Below are 23,272 nucleotides of genomic sequence, written 5' to 3' on the forward strand. Positions count from 1 at the left end.
AAGTGCACAACAGACTTTATAATACTGTAAAAAATATTCTCAATTCTATTCTAAAATTGCTTAACGGAAACAAAACTATAGAAACGTGTTTCAGATTTCAATACACGCGTTTCAGATGTTGGTCAACAGTCATCAAGCCATGTCAAAGGCCTTGGGGCGACTGAAACATCGCGACTTTGTGCCTCTCACCACTCAACACATAAATAAGTTCCAATCATAGATTATAAATCTTACCAATAACAAAATGATTATCGAGTGGTTTGAGCATTTAAATACTAGACGGTTGAAGATTCAAAATATAGGCAACAATAATGACTTTTCGAAGTTATGTGTGTATGAGAAATAAGTATTACAACGATCTAACAATTAAAAAAACGCGGTGGGGGAACCTTGCATGTGTGATATTTCTTTAAGCAGTTCTTAAAGTGGAGGACTCAAGGCCTAACCTTTCTTTCATTACAGAAAGTCTTTCTCTCTGCTCATTGCCGAGTTAAGCAGTTGCCTGTACGTCAAATTAATGTATGCATATTATATAAATAATGCGAAAAACGAAGAAAATACTGCAAACAATAAAAAAATTACCCGTGAGTGGTGACGCTATAGTAGGACAACTTCATGGAAAGCCTTGGCATGCACGATCTAGATAGGCAATCATTTATAACTCTATGTATTTTTTAAATAAAGTTGCAGTTGCAAAACCTTCGGGTCACAGCTGTTTTTAATTCTGAATGTTGTATACCACCAGCCGCGAACTTTGCATACAATGCTCTCTATTTATTTGTTAGACTACAGTACTTCAATCTCGAAATATTTATGTACCAATCAAAAGCCTCAATTTAATTCAAGTAGACCACGCCTGGAGCAATTAGCGATGGTTCTTGTTCGACTTTAATTGTTTCAGATGCATTCAGTTATTCATCAGTTTGTTTCATGTTTATACCACATCCGTCGTGGCCGTGGTCTGTCTATGTTAGTCTCGTGGTTTGATGTTCATGTTGATAATTTATTAGTTTTAAATGGTTTGATCTATCGACATCGTAAAAATACGTTAAAGAAGCGAAGTTACAAAATAATAATTGTTGATCTTAAACTCTCGCGGCTTGTACACATAATATCGATATTGTAATGCAACGAGTCTTAAAGAAGATTGAACATTAAAGATTAGTATATCTTATTTGTTAACCCGACGTTATGATTGAATTTCATCGACCGTGGTCATACAGAAAAATAATAAACAACTGTCGGTAACATAGTTTTATTTATCAATCTATTTAGCCCACTTTTACCCACGGTTCAGCACAGGCTTCCCCCTCGGTGACAATGCCTCTTGTTAATTAATGTTAAACTTTATAGATGCACCTTGCGATCTAAATAAGACTTTTTTTCTACTCTTACAGAATTATATCCAAAGAACCGTTCTTCAACTTTCATTGACACCATTTCAGTAGCAATCCACGTGCCAAATCAAGCAAGGTTATGTTTACCTTAATTGAAAACTACCCGCAAACAAAATCTGACGAAAACTTGAAACATTCAAACTCGATTGAGGGCGGGCGAAACCTGATGTAATTACTTAGCTATATTCATTTTTCACTGCCCAAGGTTGCTGTATGAACAGAAACACGTCGGTTATATAACCGCCTATTCTTCAAAATAGCAAAACGCGAAAGTAATTGCTATAAACATTTTGTTAGGCGCTTTTACACTGGTAAAGAACTTAGTAGATTAAAGTTTTTTGACTTTTTACTTGTTTTTTTTTTAAAGATTTCTTTCTAAGCATAGGTAAGGAAGCTATGCCTTAAAACGAATCTTTAATATTATCTTTATGCTACTACATGCATGTCTGCACTGTACACGTGAGTTTTCTGCTAAGGCTATATAAACCATCTCTGTGCGCATCAGCGCCAATTTTCCAAAGTGACAATGACCGAAATCGGTCGCAAAGATCATCATCAAGTTACTACAAGGCTGAAATCATCAAAGAGCATTTGACCAACTGCGCATAGCTAATATTGCTGTAAACTAAAGCCTCTCTCATATCAAAAAGATACCATTTCCTAGTATTGGAAATTAGTTTCTATTGATCAATCATCCTATAAATCGACTCAACAGTTTCGGAGAAACCCAGCAAGCACTTAAATATTTTTTTCAATATAGCTTATTATAATATTGCCACCAAATACCGCAACTTAAAAAGTTAAATGAGCTATTTCAAAAGTCAACAGTTGTCATCAAAAACGTTTAAAGCGTTCAAGCATGATTGTTAGTGTCATGTCCGACGTCAGAGCTCCAGTCCGTAGCCCTCGAGTGTCATTACATTAACCTGTTACATTCAACTGCACATTACAACTTGTGCTCGAAATGCACCACAAAATGTTTGTACTGATTTTAGTTAGTTTTGTTGAAAATGTTTGTTTGTTGTGGATAAATTTATTCTAAGTTTTTTGGTGTTTTAAGTTCAAATTTGTTGAAGAAGGTATAAAGTATAATTACATCTTTATTTTATTGAATACGGTTTATTTAGTTCTTAACCCATAAATCCGATAGCGTACCTATCTGACAAATAAAAATTAAGATTTTATCAATATCTTTCCTGCTATAACTACAAATTGTCAGTTTTTGCACGACGCAACTATTTATAGGCGATATGGACTACAGTCGATGCAGTCGATTTGATAAAAACATTTTTTTTGATAGGTAATAATATCGAATATATGTAGTTATCTACAAGTATAAAAACAGCCCATAGACATGAAAACTATCAAATTATTATTTTATACATAGTATTTGACTTAACCCAATATTTTTTTATAAAAGCCTAAAGGTTAACCACACAACAATGGTAACAAGCAAAACAATAACTTCATCACATCCAAAACCTATTTCTCGTCAAACCGACGCTCAGAAACACCTGAACTTTGTTTCCAAATACAATTCACAGTTGAACCGCAATTTTCTTTAATTTCCCTTTTAACCATCAGTCATTCTGTCTGTCTTCCGTGACCTCTCCAAACCGAATGGAAACGAATTTTATTCAAGCTTAGCTGCTGATTATGGAATTGGATAATAGAATAGTTAGACTTGCTAATTTGTTACTTTAAATAGTTAATTGTTGAACATGTTAAAATGCTTATGAAATAGTGTTTGTTATTTGCTAGAGTTTATTTATAAAACAACTTTTACAAAATGAATTCTTAGGAGTCTACATTTAGATAATAATAAATCATTTACTGGACCAGAAGGTGTCAGCAGAGCATACAAAATACAGCCACCAAATACGGCAACGTTTAGCAAATATTTTAGATCACATTGCTATTACCCAACGGCAAGCTTTTAATTCGTTCAAACAATATTCTGAAAAACCGCAGAGCACTTTCCCCAACCCGAGGACAACTTGATGATCAAATCAATGTCCTTGTGATCAGTAGCAGCAACCACTAATGCTCCAACCGCAAAAATACCCACAACCCTACGTATTATAGTAACGTAGCTATCCCATCAAGCGAAACCCTATCCCTCTTATTTATAAACACACTATAAACCTATTTTAGTTAAAACTCTACTATAATACAAATGTTTTATCTCTTTCATTTCGTTAAGGAGTGAAAGAAACAAAACACTTAATAAGCCTTTCATAACTTCATATATACATAAGAGGGTGTACCTTTAAAGCTAATCATAAAGTAAAATTCAGAGTAACTGACCTCCGTCCCCTGTACTTTTAGTTTCATATGGTCTTCTCTGGTGGTCTTCCCGTCCTTCCTCTTCTTCCAGCAGTAGCCGTCGCGTCGGTAGCGGACCTTTTTGCGGCTGTACAGCAGCATTGAGCCGCTTTTTGGCCTGAGGACAAGGAAAAACAGACTTTAGTCGCATACAACATAAGTACATCTAATTAACTGCTTAGTAATATAGCCAGGATAAAAGTAATAGGCTGAATTTTGAGAAATTATCTTGATGTGAGAAGCCGCTTAGGTACAAACTACATTTTGTGCCGGTTTCATACCTGACAGATAAACTATTCGAGAGAAAATAAATAACATGGTATGAAAAATCTGTCAATGTTCCACTTCTTAATATTCGCAAAAGTGTGATAATAACATTGGTTTCGACTTAAATTGCAGTCACTAGCAACTGAGCAATTGAAAGGTCTTCAACTACCTTTACGAAAAATGACATCATAATCGATTCAGTGATATAAGTGTGAAAGCACAACAAACAGATTTTCGCATTCACATTATCAGCTGAGATGTTTAGATTAAAGCATCCCGACTTTCTTTGTTTTCAAGTAATCTAGTGAAACACCAAGATAAATTACCGAGAACAGATCTAACTTGTACAATTGTTTTCAAGCAATTGCTATCATCAAAATTCTAGACTAAGTACCATCTTGTTAGCTCTAAAGTTTCAAATTGTTACATTACAGTAATTAATCAAACCTAGTATTTACTTGTTAAGTTACATTGTTTGTCAGTTTAAAGCGAATTATCTCCGCAATTACTAAACCGTTTTCTTCCCAAATCCCAATTAAGAGGTATGGTAGATATAGCTGTGTGGTTTAAATATTTGCCTCTTAGAATTGCTGCATACATATTCGGCTCGACATGTGTCGATTAACCCGAACAAGTGAGTAGAGTAGGATTTGTTTTTCGATAAGTATTGCCGAACCGATCGCCCCGAACCGAATATGTGAGGCAATTCTCTCATAAGTGCCACACCAATGTCATTTAAAAATTATGTATATTGAAATAGTTATCACTAATTCTAACAATGAAGTAAGACATTGTGATGAAATCTTACATAACTGTAAGTTTTATGACATAGTTCGTAAACAGATATATACCTAACCCGCACTTGGTCAGCACTTTATTGTTCAGTCATTTATTTAGAATCAGCCAGTGTTGTCAATATTACAATTACATTGGACTCAAAACACAACAAATTCTACTCTTTTTACTAGTAACAATTAATGGAAACCAAGTAATTGATACATATACTATAATTAGTTCCAAGACGCGTCGAGAATTTCCGAGGTAGTAAACCCTTTCAAAACTACAGGGTTTCGAAGTTGTAACACCAAGTAACGTATCTCATATATGAGGTAACATGTTCGTGTATTAATTAATTAGAATATGTTATATTCAAGGTTTGAATAGTATTTTGTAGTGTTGTTTTTGTGATGAATTTGATTAATTAGGGAATATGTTTGCTAGATAAAATAAATAAAATGAAAGGTTTTTGACTTAAAATATGAATATTATGGAAGGTTTTACAGTTATTTATCTACTGTATTTTATACTTTACTTTTTGATTGATGATAAGATTATATAGAAACGATAAATTAATAAGCGTTCTTATCGTAAACCGTCTTGCAGTTAAGATTTCAATCAAACTTTTATTTCAACCTTGCTTGCTACCAATTTTTCCAACGAAAATCAGCGTCTTTAACATTAAACACATTACTGCCCTATTACTTGTAAAGCACATAGCTTTAGATGTAACTTATCCATCCTTTCAGTCGATAACGTGGAAAAAAGTAAAACAAATCGTTCCGTGTAGGAATCGAACCCATGACATCCCGACGCAATGGTAACGTCGTGGCGACCTAAACCACTGCGCTATGGAGGCAGTCGGTTATATATTAACTAATTAATTATTTTCTTCTTCTAACTACATTTACCGACAAATATCAAGATCCACACTAACAGAACAGTTCTATAAAATATAATATCCCACATTGGAAGTGTGGGGAAGTGTTCAGATCATTTGAATTATTAGCGGCGTGGTCGCCGAGGCGGGGGATTTATAGGGCGGCTGTAAAACGACCGCGGACGCGTGCGGCCTTTATGAACGAATTATTGTACGTCGTGTGACGTACTGAGTGATATTGGAACGATAGAATAGACAACTGAAAAGAAAATGTAAGGGGAATAAAACTATGCATAATTTGTAAACTATCGCGATTGGGAAATTGGTCTTAAACGTTTGATCGAGCTACACAGAACTTGGTCTTAGGCCGCCTGTCGATTGACGAGTCAGCTCGTAAACTGTTAGTCGTTGAAAATTAGATAACATCATATTCTAGAGCACAGATCATGATGTTCACTAACCTGCATTTTTATAAATTATATTCAGTCATTTACGTGCTTCCGAGACCAGTTGGCCTCCCATACCAGTAGCCTATCACGAGACCCACACTTAAAAGGACTTAGTCCTGCCTACACCTTCAGATAAAATATTCGTGATAGTATATACAATCTAAATACCGGTACTTCCATACCTTACCTTTCTACAATATTCATTAAAACTCTTCAGTATGTGCAAGGTGTGCTTCCAACCTAACATTTTACAACTCAGGCCACAGTAAAATCTCAGAGCGAATATATAAAAATGTATTAGAAAGCTGACTCTCGTCGGATGACACAAATTACATTCAGCTGTGACACATATCCAATGTGTTACACTTTATATGTTATATCTGTAGCCTGTATTGACGTTCGTTTATTGCAATACTTGAGATTCTATGCTATAGTCATATACTGACGATTCTGTTCTCTATCACATGCCGTATAGATAAATTCGTTAGTCAGGATGATACATTGATACGGAAATGTATCAATTAATGACAGGTAACATTTCAACAGTATGATATAAAATGTAACGAAAGGAAGTAAATAAGGCTGACTACCATTATCTTCGTCCATAACACTAGATTAGGCTAGATTTTAGATGGTTACGACCATGGTTGACGCAATTACGATAGGAATGTCGTCCAAACAAATAAGGTATCATAACCTTTTCAATCGCGTTTAAGACCCGTATTAAAATACACAACATTTACATCAAGCGCTATATACCTACGTTTTAAAACATAGCCACGTAAAATCTATATCCGCGACTGTACTCTGATTAGATTAAAAACAAAACCAGCGACCTTAACAAACAAAACACAACCATCCATAACATCGAAAACAGATTTCATTGATGCAATTTTATTTATTTTTAAGCAATAAAATAGCGATGGAGAGCTCGTATTTCGTATGTTACGTCATTCCCATACGTTATATCCAGACAAAAACAAGCTGCGCGTCAAATTCATGAGTGCGTCGACTAATAAATCGTTATACGACGAATAAATCTTCAGGATCTATGCTAGTTGCGATTTTTTTGTCGTCCCGTTATCCGTCAATAGGGCGCGTAACGTTTCTAGCGGAATGTTAACGTTTTAGATTTGATCGCGAATAAATTTAACTTTTTTATTGTTATCTTTTGCGGTTTTTTGTTTATTTATTAATGCAATTAATTGTCGGTGCGATACGGTTTTTTTGTCTAAATTGTACAACGTATTAGGAATGAATAATGCATACGATGTGGGACTACGTAATTGCAAAAAGAATGGTTTACATCAGTCAGATTTAAACAATTTTATTTGTATTAGATCATTTTGACTATTGCTCGAACCTATGTTTTGTTTGTTTCACAAGTAGTTGATCGACACACATCAATAATCAGTAAACAATCAGTAGCAATGATTTCAAGTAGATTTTCCCTAACTATAATACTAGCTAACTAATATTTTTTCTTTACTTCAAAATTTAAAAACATCTTCTTAACCCGAGATTCGAAATTGCAACCTCAAATTTGGCAATATAGATAAGTCATTTCGTCTCAAAAACTGACTCAAACGAGATTCGAACTCCCAGCTAGTCACGTACACAACTTCCGTGCTAGTCTAAAGATATAATATCTATATACAAGTATTATGACCTCCATTTCCATTCCGTATTCCAACTAATATCATTTTGCGTAATATATCAAAGCGGCTGTCGACGCGAGTGTATTTATCACAGCATTCCACGATTTGTCAACTTGCACCCGTAAAGTAGATTTCGTATATCAGATTATTTGATAAATGCTATATTTGGCCGAAGTTATATGCGTTTGGTAAATAATTACGATATTTTATTACGCTATTTCTTTTATAAAATATATGTAGCATTATGTACATATAATGATTAACAGACAGACAAAGTTTACACAGAAAACTACCTTAGTCTACGTTGACCAACCTAGCCTAGTTACTAAGAACTAACTAACGACAACTGTAAGAAAAACTAATGAGCACTCCTAACGTATTCTGTTAACACTAATTTAAAAACTATTTTTTTATACACAATATCTCGATCGACAATATCGAGTGTAGAAAATAACGCTACAAAATATAATCAAACTGTATAACCTAACCACAATAACTTTTTAAATATTTCCAAAAAACACTAAGCCCGAAGGTGGCAACGTAGTATCTAAATGTAATCGCACTGCAGCACCAAAATCCTTTGAAAATCAAAACTAATATCACAATAACCTCTTTTTAAAAACTCCACTGAAAATCCAAAAAGCTTAAACGATGAACGCTTATTATTCTTTACTCTTAATATTTTGCTTTTAAACAAAAAAGCTTGACATATTTAAAGCAAAGTACGTAAAATATTTTGGAGGTAACAAAAATATTTATAAGCGTTGTTTGCGATGGACACTGCTAATTAATAGAGGATAAGACGGTGAAATTTATTTGTTTTACGTACAGAGGACAGAGGCGTGTATAACGGGCAACGGTTTTTAACCTACGTAAACCAGACAAATGGGTGGCTGGAGGAATAATGTAGGGCTGGCTGAAAATTTTTGAAATAAAATATTTTTTTAAAGTTGTTTTTTTGTAGTGCAGTTTATTTTTTACATAATGGCAGCTATATAAATAAAGAATCCTTGATTATACAGTCACAGAGTTGCATTCGATGTTTCTAACTATAATAAAACTTCAGATGTGGTTCGTGAATTTATTGTAGTGTAAGTGAACTCAATGAATCTTATTATTGAGTGATAAAACTAACAAAATAGGATCTGTAGGAAATTATTATGAGAATAACAAGTAATTTGTAAAAAAAAATACGAAGTTTAGTAACGTCATAACAATTTGCAACATGATATTATACACATAATATTTGTATCATACAAAACAGAACACAAACGTACTAAACTTCATTATAAATAATTATAAAGACAAAAAAAAATCGACACCCACAACACTAAAGCCACACCCTTCATAGCGCCACTTAGTTTTCAACGAGAGACAACCCTGGTGAAACCACAAGCGATTTGTCAAGAGCGCCCCTGAGCCGTGATTTTCCAAATAATTTTTCGCTAACCCTTCACGAGCTTTTAAGTTCAACCACTGGCTTCAAATGCGTTTTGAAATTGAGTTCAGCTTTTAATTTTGTTTTGTTTTAACACTTTTGTATCTATTCTTTTTATAATATTAACTCTTATACTCTACACACAGTGTTTATATTTAATTATCTACTATTAATTAAGCGTTTTATCTAGATGCTTTTTATATGAAAAAATAATAATACTAGTTTTATTTCTAAAATGCCTGTAAAATCTGAGATAGTATTTCATTAAAAAAATACATAAATTCTTCTTATAATTCCATCTATGAACAAAAATGTAGAACTTCTTTTTAAAACATTAGAATTTCGATTTTTTCTAATGTGATATATAAAAACATAGATATTATCTTTATTTAAAGCACATAGAAACTTACTTAACAGTAATATGACGTAATAACGATATAACACTTATTACTTTATTTACAGAATAAACTATTCCTCGTACCAGAATATGACTACTTTAAAAACATTTTAACTAACACACATACTTCAACCACAAAATACTCCATTATAACCGAACAAAAACCTTATTACCCATTACCCAATTACCTACAAACGAGGCAATAAAACTTCAAAAAAACAAAAACCCACTGCAAACCGTTTTGCATACCATCATGCCATCACATGCCGATATGCTCAATAAATCATTCCATTCAAATAATTTCCCGTCTTTTTGGAACCGATAATTTAAAAACGTCGAAAATTACCACGAACAACTAACAATAAAGAGTTGCTAAGTTGTGAAATAGCAAATAAATAACTCAATCGGTAAGCGAGTTATGCCTTCGATACACGAACTGTGCCGGCGACTGACTATTTTGTGCTTGGTGCAATGTTAAAACGATGTGTTTTTGTACTTTTTTTATTATAAAATACATACGTCACATTTTATTGGGTTGAAAAAACCACAAAGAATATGGTTCATCATCATCACTAGACTTCCTAATGAGTATCGGTTAGCTTGTAAGGTGAAATTTTGACTGCTGTTTTCATTTGTCACATTATCTTTCTGATAGATTTTAGTGGCATTATACATAAACCGTGCAATTTGAAGTAAAGTTAAAATATCTGTGCAATGGCACAAGTATGATTTACAATGGATTGATGTAATAAATGTTTCATTTCAATTCAAGTTACAGTCGAGAGATTTAAAAATCAAGAAAAAGTGCATTAAACAGTCAACTTTTTTTGCTGTTCAATCCAATCCATACATCAAAATTGAATTATAATAAAGTACGAGAATGTATAAATGTGCAAAATTCACCTAATCAAACTTACTTTTAACTAAAGTGATCTAAATATAGCACACAAAACTGTTCTTTTGCCCCAACTTGCGCCAGCCACCAAGTAAAAAACAACACAAACGTTTCCAGCTGAAATCGCGTTCGCCTGACACTACCAACTTAACAGATATATTGGAACATTAATTGCATTCTAACTGCATGCAATATGGCCACACACAAATGCACAGATCCTTTGATAAGTAGTAATAAAGCAATTTTGTTCGTAAATGTTGGGAGGTATGTGAGTGATTTTTGTGTTATGACTTTTTTAATAAATGAGTGAGGCAATGTGTTAATAGGTCTAATCGTTTTTTATTTCGTAGCACACCACTTTTACCTTGTGAAGGTATTGAGTTTGAAGATAAAGTAAGGCGTAGTGCTAGAATTCCGTTTTATTTGACTAGTAGCTGATTTCAGCAATTTCGTTTGCATGGAGTTTATTTATAAGATAACACACTTTTGTACTGCTTAAGGTTTTTAATCAAATTTTAATAGGAACTTTATTTTGTCACATTCATAGTATAATTTATAATATAGGTTTCATACTCAAACCATATTCAAAGCTGTAATACGTGATTCCTACTATTATCATACAACTTAATAATTCAAGTATATATTGCAGTAACGACAGACATATAATTTCATATCATATTTATCCAAAGAAGGCAATTATAGGCTTTCAATTTGCATCGTCATTTACTGAAGCCCCAAAATGCATCACAACAAAATAAATAACTGCAGCAACCATACAACTACACCACAGCACAGACAACAGCAAAAAAAATCTAACCCTGGCTGTCAGTCTAGTGCAAAAAGAACGCCAACCTTGATTTGAAAAGTTCATTAGAGTTTTTTTTTCTTAACTCCGTTCAACGATTATGAAAGAAGTTGAGGCCTAATTTTCTTGTTCAAGTTTTTTGTTTCTTTTCCGGATTTTTTCTTTTATTTGAAGAATTTGTTCGTTGCTCACATTTGCATAAAACTGTAGGGGTTTAAAGGAGACAATTTTGAGAGAATTTTCTTGTACTCGAAAGAAAATGGCGGATAATTTGAGCGAATTGTTGCAAGTGTTTGTTTGTTTTTTGTATGTTTCAGTTATTAATTGAATGTGAAGACTTGCTTAGGTTTTACTATTTTAAGTATATTGTGTAGTGTTACCTACTTAATTTAATAAGTCCGTCCACTGCCACGATGATTATAAATGCAAAAGTTTGTACAGTACAAATTGTCACTCTTTCACGCAAAAACTTAATGGTCAGATTATGCTGCAATTTGTCACACCGCTGTGGTTTTTAACCCGAACACATATAAAATACTTTGTACAAAATTATAACATATGAAAATAAAATTCATATACTTAATGACTCGAAACACGTACACTAAATCCAGGACAATTATTTTTTGAAACTGTTTACTGTCCCATTACTGGACAAAGGCCTTGAATCCATTGAGCTGGCCAAGTTGGGTACTTAGTAAGTTTAATAAAGTGCAATAAAAATCACAGTAATAATTAAATTACCCCACGACATTTCTACTTAGCGTACATTCAATCATTTCGCAACAAGGCAGGCGACAACTCCTAATAATGCATAATGAACGTTATAATTCACATACTTTCCCCAAGTCACCACTCATTGCTCATAATTTGAGCGCTACTCATAACTCATAATTGAGCACAGCTCATAATTGAGCATGTGCTTGAGCAATTACTATGAAACGTAGGGTCGTTACAGTGGGTAATTACTTTAGACGTTTCAAAGGTCGGTCCTTATGGATTTAGTTTCGTGTGTGGGACATAGATAAGGTAAATATGTTGAAGTTTCAGAATAAATTTTAGTTACTAAATTATGTACCTAAAATATTATAATTTAGGACATTTTATTGTATGAATAAATAGCCTTATAAGCAAATACGTTACAAAAATGAGCGTAATTTTAACATCAACAAAATGGTATATTATTTTTCTTTATGCAAGAGCAATTACAATAAATAAAATAATATCTCATTTAACAAAACAATTTATCTAAGAGTCGTTTTTTAATCATTATATATTTATCTAGCCTAAAAGTTATAATACTCAAAATCTGCACTCGTTTTTCTACATACTAATTCACTAAAGAGTGTATAAAAACAAAACAGAAAACATAGCATCATAACAAACATGAAAACAAAAGCAGTATCACACTAACGGCAATCTCAAAATTATTCACCAGTATGCAATTTACAAAGTAAACAAATTAATATCAGATGGGATGACCCTAATGACTAGGGATGCCCTAAAAAGCTAATTTCCAAAAATATACAATTGCCGAGTCATCGTTGTCATTTATCATGTGAATAAGGGCAAGGTTCTTCGCAAAAACCTTTCTTGGAAACCTTCATATACAAGTATATTGGCTTCATGAAAATATTTTGGATAGTTTTCTCTTTGTAGGTTAGTTCAGGCGTAATGTTATTTAGTAATAATATTGAAAGAGAAGTATTTTTACTAGTAGCCATTCATAGTTGGAAAAATTGTGTAACACGTTCAAATTTCTATCGTCAAGTGAGGTAAAAAAATAATGGTAGTTACTTGTCAATATTTAATTCAATCACTTTATTTACAAAGGTAACAGGACAGCCAAAAGAATGCGAGCTACAAACTACATACACAAATGAATGAAGCAAAATTCTCGTCTGAATTTCGTACGTAGAGATTAAACGCTACGTATATCTACGAAATCGCTACGCCGTAGCACCGTAGCACGTTTCGTAGCAATCTTTCAAACTGTTCATCTATTGATTTAGAACAATAGCAAAGAAAAACGGTCACAAAAAACTCTCAATTCTTTACTAATTAACATAACGATCGGTCAGAATCAGAAAAGCTAAAATTAACTTTCCAATTTGTACCTGTATTAAAAAGTATGATCATTAGTCAAAGAAGGCCCATTAGTGGGGAACAGTCACTTTTTCCATTCAACGTATAATTACTCAACTTCTCAGTTCCGATTCCGATTTAATTATGAAAAATTGTATTTCTAGCTTTTTATTTTAGCTTTTTGTGATCGTTGTACAGATGTGGTTTTAATTGGATTTGAAAATAAATGCTTGATCTTGCGTCACTGAGATCTTATTTAGAAAATTACTTTTTAATCAACGGAGACTCTTATTACCAAAATTTGAAAAAAATATTAACAATTCGTTTTTAAGTATCAATTTTATGTGAGAACAAATCTAATCTTCAAACTTCGAAATCTAAGGGAGTTAATATGATTCGAAGTTTGTAACTTCAACAAGAAGTAACGTAGGTCTGGTTACAATTTCATGACGGACAAATTTTACAATTAATGTTTTATAACACAAATCACACTCTACATCCGGTACAGTAAAGGTCTACTCATCCAAAATATTTTTACCATCCATTCAGAATTTTCATCGCTCATTAACAAAAAAGTATAAAGACAAAGCTATAACAAAGCGATCGTTTACAAAAGTAATTGACGTTTACAACTGACCAACAGTCATAAAACATTAACGACAGCGTTTGAACACCCTGTAATCTTTGAAGAGGGCTTGCAAATGGGCTTGAGCGGCTTAAGTAAAGGTTTACTTTATAATTGCTGTCTTTCTCCCTCTTTCATTGACGCGGGAAAGATTTGAATCAGATCAATTGACTTTTGTTTCTGAGTGTTATTACTCTTGATTACGAAATTATGTATTTATATAAAATGATTATTGGACGGATGAATTTGACTATTCTTAGTACTTAATTATAATGTATATTATGTATATTGCCAAGCCTTGCCTTTACTGCTGGTTCACTGGTCCATATATATAAATTTTTAACCTACGTTTCTAGAGGTATTTATAATACTAAATTCCTAATAATCATTACTACTGCAACTCAGACGCCAATGTTAGCTATCATCACATACGGCACATTGAGAAAAAATAACTGAGGTTTTACTCTCAACGATTTCATATAAAAGTCTATTTTATATAACCACAATTTATTTCAATCCATCATGAAAATTGTACAGAAATAAAAAAAAACTACAGCCAAGTTCTAAGTCCGCAGTTCGCTGCGATATCAATTAGTGAACGAGCTCTCTTGTGCAATGCATACTGATGACGTCATCGATCTTCGGCGCATCGCTAAATGCCGACCATTGTTAGTTCCAGTAATAAATTGCGCGAATCGCCGAGATTGGATTTATGAAAGCACTCGGTGGTGTAACCGGCTAAGTTTGGAAAAAGGGATTTTGAGTGATAAGTTCAAAGTTGAAGAACACATACCGATTATAATTTAATTATTATAGTATGTATTGTGTTATATCCAATGTAAGAATTCTTATTTTAATTTTTCTTTATTTTGGGTATAATTGTTAGCCATAGTTTGGTATAATACCATATTAATGAAAAATTATGTATTCTAATTGATTAAGGATTACCTTTTATTTTATAGACATTCATAATAATTTAAACATAAAGATAAACGTTGCACTGCAAAATAATTCCGTTAATTAAAGTTTAACCAGCACGTTTACGGAACAAAAAAAACACCTAAAAGGAATACGAACAAAAAAACCAAATGTCTTTATTCTTCTAAATTTTAGACTCACATGAATGGATTTTTGTCTATCAAAACACACAATAATATATTTCTTTCATCGGCATTTCCTACTCTAGCCTTTCACCCTTAACACATATTTATAAATCATTAAACCTCTTTTATTAACGCTGATACGGCGCTGTGGTATTTTTACGACAATGTCTATTGTTGGCATTATTTGTATATATTTTACTACAAGTTATTTAGTTTTTATTACACATATTATGTGCAAGAGGAACTCGTGGTTTAGTAACGACAGCCGCGTGTATTGATCTCTAAGGTTAAGGACCCTTGCCGAGGTGGTTCTGTGGATGGGTGACCCTATTATACATTCCGTGTTTTGGAAGGCATGTTAAATTGTGGGTCGTCAAATATTCTCTTTTGCTGATTTCAATAAAAGTTGGCAAAAAAGGTATTCAACTTGGCCCGCTACTTGGCTCAAATTTCACAAAACGTTTGAAATTGTGAAACGTGGCAAATATCATTTATAATTGCGTGTTTCACAAATCACACTCATGAATGATTAATGGTTCAGAGGCATATTTTTTTATAGCAGACCTTTAGACGTGTTGCCTAATTGCCTAGGTGGTCCAAATAGTACCACGTAGGTACAAATTTTACTAAATAACTTTAAGTTGACCGAAGTAAATGTATATTAATACATATTAACTATTTCTTCAAGAGGCTTAGGCTAAAAACTATTAAACTACTTCTAGGCTATAACAAAATAAATCATCTTATCACTCAATGAATGTTATTATGTTGACGAAACACGGCTGGCAACTACATACTAACAGACCCCCTAAAATGTACTAACTAATTACCCTCTAAAAATAACAATAAGTTTTAAACCTATATTTTACTAAGATAAGCTATCGATTTTGCTAAGAGCACAGATTAAATCCCTCTCTACAGAAAGTACGTAAAATGTATGCACAAAACTGTACAAAAAGATTCATAGAACATCGTTTGATGTAACAATTTTCGTTCTATTCTGAACTTAGAGATTTATTTATCTCATGAATAACATAAGCGACTCATTCCCTTCATTCCCGACCATCGGGGCCTACTAGATAAACAGCGAATGTATACAATTGGGAAGCTCTTTGTGTGTTACGAAAATCGGCTCAACGATTTATGATATAACTACATTTTTCTTGTGTTATTCTGACGAGGAATATACATGGTATTTAGGGCTAGTAGAATAGAAAAAATCTGTTTTTCTAATTGCAAAACAGTTTCTACCAGTACAGTTGCCGTTTTGTAATTTGAAAAGCAAAAAAATAAAGATTTTGTATAGTGTACCTTTATTTACACACAAAAAACAACATATACGCCGTTCAACTAAATAACAATATCCTTATTGTAATCCTTATTATACAATTAATGTGCAAGTCCCATACTGGACTGGATATTGGTTCTAAACTTTGTGTTATCCACACATCACACAAAGAGGGGCGATTTACAACCACTGAGTAGTTACTCAACTATCGCATTTCTAGTAAAAGTGATACTTAATAGCTACAATAGCGAAAATGATATCGATTAAATCACTATCATTTAAATTAAATTAAAATACCTTTTACAGCAATGACTCTCGAAAAACCAATATAATTTGTAAAATAAACTTTATACAAACAAAATGAATTCTCATTCGAGTTCACACGGCTGGCGGCACGGAAATGAAACTAAAACACGGGCCGTGTTAATTAAATAACTTGTAAAGGTCACAACTACTCTCAGGTATTATCTAGAGTAGTTTTAAACCTAATGTTATATTTATTACTATGTTTTTAGGATTAAATCGCATCATAATGGCGTATGAGACGCAATGGACAACATTTTGGACGATTTCCGACCACTATCGTCTAACGACAAGCTATTGAAAAAGTTTGCATGACAAATTGAGCACTTCTTCTGAGCGCCTCTAGTGTGTTCCGTAGGAACTAAATTTTCAAATACATTTTAAATATCAAACTTTAGAATAATAAAATGGAAGTAATTATTTACTATACTTGTACTGAGCTGAGTTATTAACGATTTTAAACTCTCGCGACGACACTTACCTAATATTTGATCGAAACCTTATACTTAACTATAAATCGCGCTTAATGCAACATTATAATATTAAGCTAGATGATAACAAAATGTAAACTCAAAAACCGGCAAGTCTTTACTAAACCAAGCACGTAGCAATTGCATCAAGCAACGTACCAATACTCGTGCCTACAAAACTTTAATGGCACTTAATTCAATTCTTGTGCTCGTATTAAAATTCCTAGCACGTTAAACACTTAGGTGGTCGCAATTAAACCGCTGAGCCAGCACTATTGCTAATTGATTCGAGATTCGCTTGGATTTTTGTTCGCTGAAATAAAAGTAAATTGATAATGCAGATTGAATTGAAGTGGTTTTTGTGATGAAAAAAAATTTTTAGTCTTATGTTGAACTTGTGCTTTTGCTTTTGTTTGCAGATCGGTGAGGTTTTGAGACTTCATTATTGCATTAATGTGCTTTTTGTCCATATTACTACACGTCTGTCTCTTTTTAACCGACTTAAAAAGGAGGAGGCTTTAAAATCGTCGGATTCTTTTTCCAACAGCTGACATCGATGTATGTCATATTAATGGTCTGGTACATTGCTGCTTTAACTAAACGTGTTAATCATTATAATCTAAGAGAGGAAACAATGTACAGCATAACGACTTTCAAATATCTTTTAAACATCAATTTCTAATTGTCAACTAAAAAACGTGATAGCCCCCACTGTTCAACAATTGCTATTCAACCCAATCCATTCTATGATCAAAATAGAACTAGTAATTAGCCAAAGAAGCTCGCCACTTAGGCAAGCATTGGAGCAATTTACGGGCACGACACGATAATCTGATGGCAATGAATTGTGTCTGAGCGACGCGGACCTACATCCTCGTATATCAACCTTATGATACGTGAATTGGTTTGTTTGTTTTGTGTGAAGAAAAATTTACAAAAATATGTTAAATGGTTGAGATAAAGGCTTCTGAATTATTCGTTTAAAACCGGTTATTTAAAATTACCATCAGATTTGATATTATATTAGTTATTATTGTTTAATGTAACAACCACTTATTTCATGTGTGTGTGATTGTCGCAGTGATTATTACATAATCAACCACATCTACATATATATATTATTTTGAAAACAAGTAGTATCTCACGATGCATTGAAACAAGCAATTGATGAACAAAATCAAATTTAAAACGATTATTGACTTCTCATACCCTCTTACCACAATCGCTTTTGGAAGGTGTTACCTATTGGCGGTCACAGTGTTGCGGCAACAATACTTGCCAAAAACAATTGTAGCTCTTAGTACAGACAATTTAACTTCAAAACCTCTATTAAACCTAGATACTAAACCCCTTTAAAATTCACGCTGAACATCTAAACAAACCAAATCAATTCTATGCGAGCTAAGCTCAAACACTATTACTAATAGAATGCGATCTCGCTAGCTCCCTCTAGCGGTCCATAAATCAACCTCCTCAAATAAGCCGGCGATCTAGGGCTGTGACGCAGCCAAACAGCCAGTCAGCTCCTAGCCTCAATGACCCTACAAATTATAGGCCAGTGTTGTGCTATGTTTGCGCAAATCCCGGGATATATGAACGATCCCGTGATGTTATGTCATTTAGTTTGTAAATTGTCTAGTTGTATTCAGAGTTTTGTTGCATTTTGACCAGTTTTATTTATCTTGTTGGCTGTTGAATTGCGTAAGTAAATAAATAGCAATTAATTAATTTATTTTATCAGTTACAAGTGTGAATCGTATAGCACCATTAGGCAATATATTTGTGTCTTACGTGCTATAAATTTCTGTTGCTAAAGAAATTATCTGATAGATTCAATATGAACAAATCTATTTGTTATCGTTAGTTACATCAATGACACGGCAAAAAGCATATTTATCATTTCATAACTTATTCCGATCATAAATAACAAAACCAAAAAATCATAAAACACTGATAACCTCAAACAAAAACCCAGCCCTTATCGAATAAAATAAATTCTCACAGCGATCCGTATTAAAAGTCGTTTTGATCTGAGATCTGGGGAATAATCCCGGGAAATTCCGGCTTAGCCCATCCGTCCCGGGATCGAATGTTTGCCGAATACGGAATGGAGTCGGCGACAATATTTTGTTTCGGGACGTGTAAACTAGCTTTATTGACTGTTTGTAGCTGAGTTCGCGTTATATCTGCTATCCGGGGAGGGGGAGAGAGAGGGGAGAGTACAAATGTAAACTTTGATGTGTCGGCAATGTTCGATATGATTTGTTCAGAATTTCTGTTAATATTTGTAACCTAAATCTGATTAGGCTGTTTGGTTTATACATTGAGTTCAATAATTGACATATTGAATTGTGTGGTTAAGACGTCAATGTCAGATTTGAGTTTCTTTAGTTTGATTTTTGTTTATTTGACGTTTTTTCGAAATTTGAAAAGGTAATCTAGTAAAGTTTTAACCCAGGCTATAAACTATCAGTATACGAAATCACTAAATCCGTCTTGTAGTTTGTTTGTGTAACAAACATTATAATATCCACATACAACTACCGCAACTTCGTTCGCGTATTGGATTTTCAGATGTAAAAATATCTTATGTGTAAATCTAGATAAAAAATAAACTACGTGTATGTAAGTGTAATCATTTTCATGAAATTCCGTTCAGCGATCAGTCGTCCAATAGATTTTCCGTAAAAGTGTAACAAACAAACATACATACATCCTCACAAACTTCCGCATTTATAATATTAATAGGCTTAGTAAGAATTATTATGTCTAATTGAGTATTTTAGCCACATCGGTACACGTTAAATACAGTCGTGGGCCCAAGTTTATCAAGTTCATAGAAACAATTGCCTTGATTGAGTTATTGTTACAACTTCACTTCAAATTGCAGTTATTATTGCAAGGGTGAAACACAGGCTTAATAACTAATAAACTAGTCGTTCAGTTTTATTTTACGCACATTATTTTATGTTCGGTGTTAAATTTACAGTTTACAAGTCTAACTATTACAAAGCTCTATGAAGTTATTTCAATAGTAGTGTTTTTTTTTTATTTGTTTTACTTTATTTCAGGTATTTTTTTAACTACTATACTTTTTTTACTCTCCTGTAAAAACGTTTTTATTTTTGTCTGTATTTTTTCAAGATATGATGATAAGTGGATAGGTCCTTTTTAGAATTACGTCTTGTCCCGTAACTATAGACGTAGTTGTAAGGACACACGAAAGACAATGAGCACGCGTTGCCCATGGTAAAATATATTTTCTGTTATGATTACACTAGTGTGAAAAGATTTCATGGAGTAGAGAAATCCTATGTGTTAATAAAGCTTATGAACTATCTAAAAATTCGTAACGTTCGTTGTACTATTTTTGGCTTGATTGAATAAAAAACCACAACGTCGAAACTCTTGCATGTATAATATTAGTGCAGACTGTAGATACGCCTATTTTTTCAATATAAAATAGCATATTTCTTCAAACAAAGTCCCACTTTTCAACATCCTATTTCCTGTTGCATCCTGTGGCACAATTTCCTAGACTTTGCTATCGTATCGCTTTTGTATCGAGGTTAATATTTAGAAACTTTAAAAAGTAGTTCCTATAAAACACGCCAGGGGCCAGATCAATTTCCTATACAAACATTTGATACAATAGTTACTCGTTTGTAACACAATTACGTACACTCAGTACAATGAGTAATGATCATTTGATGTTAAAAATTACTTCGAATACGTTAGAGACACTACAATACGATTTTCTGCCACTATCGTTTTTGTTTTATAAAACCTGATAAGCGCTCCTAGCGATTGCCGTTCGAACTAATTTGTTAGATTATAATGTCAAGCTACTGTAGTCGATAGAAAAAGTGTGAAAATTAATTAGTTTTCCACACAATCTCTCGATAACTGTTTTCATAATAGTAGGAAAATTCCCTGTTCCGTCAGTAACTGCTTTCATTTCTGGACGTTCTTTTGTAAATTTCATTCACACATTAATAATAGTCGCAGCATGTCAACGAGCCATAACTTTCACCAGCATGGAAATTGAAAATTTTAATTGACAGATATCGTTGTCGAAGTATTGGAAGTGTGTCAAAATTATAAAAGCAAATGGCATTCGTCGCAATTCCGATGGCGGACATCGATCCGATCTCAATTAAAAATACCGTCTGACTAATGCAAGCGGCGATTTATTCCGTTTTTCCGCTCATAAAGTTTTCGTTCTGATTGATCCGTGTAGTTTTTATTTGTAAAAGTTTGAGTGAAAACGTGTATGAATATTCAATATTGCGTGGTAATGGCGAAGTGTGAAATTGGTTGCAGATCACTTACTTATAAATGCCTCGTTTTAAATCTAAAACAGGGACGTATTTTATAGAGTTTCGTCGTATTTTACATGGCAAAATTCGGAGCATGTATTTCATACGTCTTTGTCCGTGTTACGATCGTATATTTTTTATAAAGTTTATTTATTTAAAAAGTAGCTTAAATTTAAATGTAAATTTAAGTTAAACTCGTCAAACGATGATAAAAGCGTATTTTATTCTGTCGACTGTTTTATTACAGATAACTTATTAGCTTTAATTCACTAATTACAATTGCTGTCATAAAGAACAATAATGACGTCGTCAAATGGCTACTTTATAATTATACATTTATTTTATATTTTAATAAATAAATTATAATTATCAGCATTTATGAAATGAGATTGCACATTGTTACTTCACATACCTTATTTACATTCTACTTTATTCATATTCCATGAAGCATTGACAAAGTAAATGTATTAAATTAACTGCATCAAACAACAATTTTAATATAAAACTAACTGTTGCAAAGAGCATCGGATTCCATTCTTTGTAACATAAAGCATATTGCCTATTACGTGAGCGCACAAAGAGACTGCAATCTGAACTCGGAACTCAAACGCAATAACTATATTCTCACATTTTTACCTTTTATATCATAAATTGATAATGCCATGGTTGTGTATTTATAGAGGAACTCGACCTTTACAAATACACTACTAACATCATCGTCACGAGCAAGATGCGAGGGTTTAAATCCCACACGAAACTTATACTGGTGTGTTCAAAAATGTTTGCTCCTAGACACAACATTTTATTTATTTACAAAATAAAGAAAAGCTGTTTATTTATTGATTGATTAGCAGATAACAATAAAATTTGTCAACAAGAATTATTGTTGGATTTTTATATTTTAGCCGTACTTATAAATTATACGCTTATTTAATTAGGTTATTCCCAAAGCAACTTTTTTATATTGACAGTCCAACTTTAATTAATAGCTCATTCACTCAGGTTATAACTACATCAATGTTTAACATATCCAATTATACAACTAATACCTACGTCATCAAAAACTATAATAAAAATCTAGCACAAAGAACTAATCTAGTCGAAACCTTCTCATCAAAGTCCTTTCTTCGTCAAACTGTGCGCTAAATCAAGCATAAACCCGCTATCGTTCAATAAAATAGCCCGTTTACTAGAGATTTACTGCCCTAACTTTAGTATCGAGAACTTTACACACTCGCCAAATCGCTTCTGACAATCCGTCAGCACTAATACCAGCCTTCTATCTCAATCGAGATAATCGCATCGATAAATCGAATCGATTCACGAATCGAGTGATTTAATCGAGAATTACACCGGTCATGTTAATTGGATATGGCGATTGGTTTGAACGTAATTTACGCTTGTTTTGGCTGGTTGGGTAATGATGTGGCAATAATTAGGGGGTTTGGGCCAATGTTGGCCGAACTTTGGTTACAAAGTTTGTTTGAAGTTCTTTTCTTGGTAGTTCCGTGTTTGGAATTAGGTGTTTGAGGTGTTTAGTTAGTTAAGCGTATTGTTTGGATTAGTTTTATATATGAGCGTGAATATTTGAGTAAGTTGGAGTGTTTTATATTAAATAGAAACTTTCTCAGTCATCAGAATGCACTTATTTCTCCGAAGACATTATATAAGAATCGATTAATTTACTTAACTCAAATACGAAAAAATAAATAATGTCTTCCTGATTTATTTGTTCACAAATCATATACTTTATTGCAAAAGAGTCTAACCTTAACGTGTTTCCGAAGAATTCAT

The 23,272-nt window shown here is 32.9% G+C and overlaps 1 protein-coding gene across 8 annotated transcripts in view; it reads right to left on the reverse strand.

Moving 5' to 3' along the window:
• Positions 1-23,272, reverse strand: part of Camta (Calmodulin-binding transcription activator) — a 150,128-nt gene that overhangs the window by 42,488 nt on the left and 84,368 nt on the right. For all 8 annotated transcript variants that reach the window (XM_076121572.1, XM_076121571.1, XM_076121570.1 and 5 more), the window contains one exon: positions 3,705-3,840. In XM_076121572.1, coding sequence (XP_075977687.1) covers positions 3,705-3,824 — 120 coding nt within the window. In that variant the 5' untranslated portion in view covers positions 3,825-3,840. The remainder of the gene's footprint in view (positions 1-3,704; positions 3,841-23,272) is intronic.

The sequence above is a fragment of the Anticarsia gemmatalis genome, chromosome 13, assembly GCF_050436995.1.
Source record: "Anticarsia gemmatalis isolate Benzon Research Colony breed Stoneville strain chromosome 13, ilAntGemm2 primary, whole genome shotgun sequence".
NCBI lineage: Eukaryota > Metazoa > Arthropoda > Insecta > Lepidoptera > Erebidae > Anticarsia > Anticarsia gemmatalis.